Source organism: Rhagoletis pomonella, unplaced genomic scaffold, assembly GCF_013731165.1.
Source record: "Rhagoletis pomonella isolate Grant_MI unplaced genomic scaffold, Rhpom_1.0 Rhpom_scaffold_15662, whole genome shotgun sequence".
In the NCBI taxonomy this organism is placed as follows: Eukaryota; Metazoa; Arthropoda; class Insecta; order Diptera; family Tephritidae; genus Rhagoletis; species Rhagoletis pomonella.
The window spans coordinates 1-3,549 of NW_023474181.1; the positions used below are offsets into that span (position 1 = coordinate 1).

The 3,549-nt window shown below is 26.3% G+C and overlaps 1 protein-coding gene across 1 annotated transcript; it reads right to left on the reverse strand.

Annotated features, from left to right (window-relative positions):
* Positions 1-9: 9 nt before the first annotated feature.
* Positions 10-3,297, reverse strand: LOC118757243 (congested-like trachea protein). The gene is made up of 2 exons (XM_036491970.1): positions 2,390-3,297; positions 10-421 (listed from the first exon to the last, which is right to left on the reverse strand). The coding sequence occupies exons 1-2, from the start codon at positions 2,691-2,693 to the stop codon at positions 234-236; spliced, it is 492 nt and encodes a 163-aa protein (XP_036347863.1). The 5' UTR covers positions 2,694-3,297; the 3' UTR covers positions 10-233.
* Between the last annotated feature and the right edge of the window lie 252 nt (positions 3,298-3,549).

Genomic DNA, 3,549 nt, shown 5'->3' on the forward strand with positions numbered 1-3,549 from the left:
GTATTTGTATATTTTCTTCCCATCTTTTTAATTTTCTAGGCATAAAAAAGTTTAGTTTTCTACTAGTGCTACTATAATAACAATGTGAACATAATAATCGCTTATAATTAAAATAATTTCTATTATAAAAAAATAAACTATCGCGACTTCGTAAATATATGTATAAGTGCACTGTTGGGATTTTGGTGTTCTTCAGAAAAAAATTCATTAGTCTTTTAGCGAAAGTTTTTTAGTTAAAATAATGCAGCGATCGCATCATAAGCATCATTGGCTAATTCGATGCCAAAGAAACAGGCAGCATTTGCTGGGAAGGCACGCAACATAATCGGTGTAACACCACGATACAGCGCCAAAGGACCATCCGTACGCATAAGATCCTTGAAAACGCTACGCACACCTTTTGGATATGTGCCGGCAGGTGCTGGAAGAGAGGAGAAAAAATTAAGTGGTAATGCAAGCATAAATATTTTGAAGGTATGTAATTATATATTAATTAGTTTTCGGATTTGTATAAACAATAAAAACATAAATGAATAAAATAATACAAAATATAATAAAATAAATTTAAATATAAAATAATTAAATTAAATAAAACATATAAATTAAAACAAAATAAAATGAAATAATTTAAACAAAAAATAACAAAAATTAAATTAAATAAATTAAATATAAAATGAGGTAAAACGACTAAAATTGAATATTAAAAAAATAAATAAATAAAATTTAAAAAAGTTACAAAATCAGATAAAATGAATACAAATAAAATAAATTAAAAATTTTTGTAAATAAAAAATAAAAGAAATACAAACCACAATATATTCAATAGTAGATTAAAAAGTACATACTAAATAAAAAAGATAAAATGAATGAAAATTAAACAAAAAAATAAAACTAGAAAAAATAATATGAAGTAAAATAAACAAAAATTGAAAAAAATATCAAAGATAAGATAAAATGATTAGAATAAAATAAAATAAACGAAAAACAATATAAATGAAAATATGAAAAAATTATATAATGCTAAATAAAACTAAATGTATGTAAATTAAATATAAAATAAAATAATGTAAAAAAAAATATTTTTTTAAAAACAAGCTTTTATTTAACCTGTACAATCAAAGGAATAAAATGAAGTAGTGTAACAAAAGATTTTTTAGCAAGAAAATTTTGTCAAAACTGCACTAAAATGAATAAAATAAAATAACTTAAGGTCTCGTTAAAGTTACTAAAAGCCATTTAGTGAAAGGAGTTATTCAAACTCTAATGAAAATTACTAACAATTTGTACTAATTTACTTCGTTTTTAAAAAAGCTTGTCGGCGAATTCAGCGTACATGCATAATTGGTTAGGTATGTGTGTATATGTATGTATGCAGATATTTAAATGCAGGTTTGCTATTCGAGCGGCAAACTTTTTTAAAAACGAAGTAAATTAGTACAAATTGTTAGTAATACATGAAAAATAAAAATAAAAAATTATATTGAATCAATAAATTAAAATGAAATTAAATAAGATGAAATAAAATAAACAACAAAATTTGAAAAAATTTAAAGATCAGAAATAATTAGAAAAATTAAAAAAATTGATATTTAAATAAAAAAAAAAAATTAAATTAAATTAAAAAATAAGCTAAAATAGAACAAAAAATAAATGAAATAAAATAAAATTAACAAAAAATACGAAGTAAAGAAATAAAATACAATTAGAACATTAAAAGTAAAATAAATAAACAAAATAAAATAGTAAAATTAAAAAATAAGTTAAAATTTATAAAAAATTTAATTAAAAATACCCAATTAAATTAAATTAAAAATACCCAATTAAAAACCACTTAATTAAAATAAAAAAATTACAAAAACAACTAAATTGTATTGTATGCTTCAAAATGAGATTCCTCTGTATAGATCCACATTTTAATAATACATATCGTTACCTTAATATTAAGGTAAAGGCCCTAACTCATATAGTCGCTGCAATGCAAAAAAACCCGTAACCGTAATTTCTCTGCCTTTCTATATTAAGGTAACGATATGTAAGTATGTATATATGTACGTACATATGTACATATCGTCGTTTAAAGTACAAAACCGCGTCTCGTCATTCTGCAAAACTGCGTAACTGAATTTTTTTTTCAAAAATTGGATTTACTCACACAAGCTCTTGGCTCAATCCTTATCCATTCGTCCTGAAATATACTAGCCAGAAATGCGATTTCTTTACAAAAAAAAAAAACATTTTGAAATATGAGTGTTTTTACTATCTAGAAAATAATTTATGCAACCTTATACATGCGGCTTTTCATTTTGTTGATACGCGGTTTTGTACTTTAAACGACGATATGTATGTATCTATAGTAAAAAAAAACAAAATTAATCAATTTTTTACATACCCGTTTGTAGCCTGCTCTTAAGCACATCGGCTGGCATACCGACCAACCAATAAGCTATACCAGCGGCGCCACCAGCAAAAATCGTTGACGCAACGCTGACCTTTTCGCTGCCAGTCTGCTCTTTGGCCTTATCTTGTATATACTCGTATGCGAGAAAATAAAAGGCATTTGCGGGCAAATCTAAAGTGGAGGCACATAAGGAAATAGATATGGATTTAAAATATTTTTTGAAATCAAAGCTAAAACCAATGCAACACATACTTCGAGACACACTTACATAAGAAAGTCGACTTGAACTCTCCATACAAAAATAAATAAATTGCACTTTCACACAAATGAATTGAAATTTGGTTAGTAATTGTTTAAAATGGTTAATGAGGATGAAAAGAGAGCAGTATTTTAATGTTTTTTCCTCAATTTTTATTAATTGTAAATACACACTCAAGCACTTAAAACACAAAATACAGTAACTTAAAAAGCTATGCAGTAAAATTTTAGTTTAATTAATGGTTAATGGCGCACATACATATGCATGGCAAAAAAATAATATGGAAAAATATTTATTTGAGAGAGGAATGTAGGCAATGTTTTCTGAATTGGAACTCAATGCGATAAGCTACATCCTTTCTGTACGTCACTTCCTCCATGCTGATGCTGCTGTTTTGTTGTTTGTGCACGCATAGTATGTGCATACATAAGTTTGTACGTATATAAGTGTACATATATGGAAATTGTGACTTTATCAATATACATATAGTATAAAACATAATTTTTATCGAAATAATTATACAAACGTTGTAGAGTGTTCTGTAGTAGCAAAACGACACTCGAACCCAGTGAGCATCCAACCGTATGGACGGCAAGCCACGCGACAGTAAGAAAAAGCTACTAGCGCCAGTAAATTATACTGATATTACATGAAAAAACAAAAATACTAAAAATAAAAACAAATCGTTCAGTGCTAAAAAGCAAAATATTGTTTAATAATACTTGGCAAATCTGCGCAGCGGCAACATAAAACGTGAGAACACCGCGCTATAAAGATGAAATATATTATTGTGGCGCTAGTGCTGGTGCTGATAGTAAGTACAATATGCGAAAAAATTGCTAATTCATGCCAGCAAAATGAGCGAAAAATAAAAATGTGGAATTTTTTTTTT

Excerpts from the sequence above, each read along its gene's own strand:
- LOC118757243 (XM_036491970.1), bottom strand. The coding sequence starts at position 2,693 with ATGGAGAGTTCAAGTCGACTTTCTTATGTAAGTGTGTCTCGAAGTATG. Across the intron at positions 422-2,389 it reads TAAGAGCAGGCTACAAACGG|CACCTGCCGGCACATATCCA; the intron begins GTATGTAAAAAA and ends CCTCTCTTCCAG.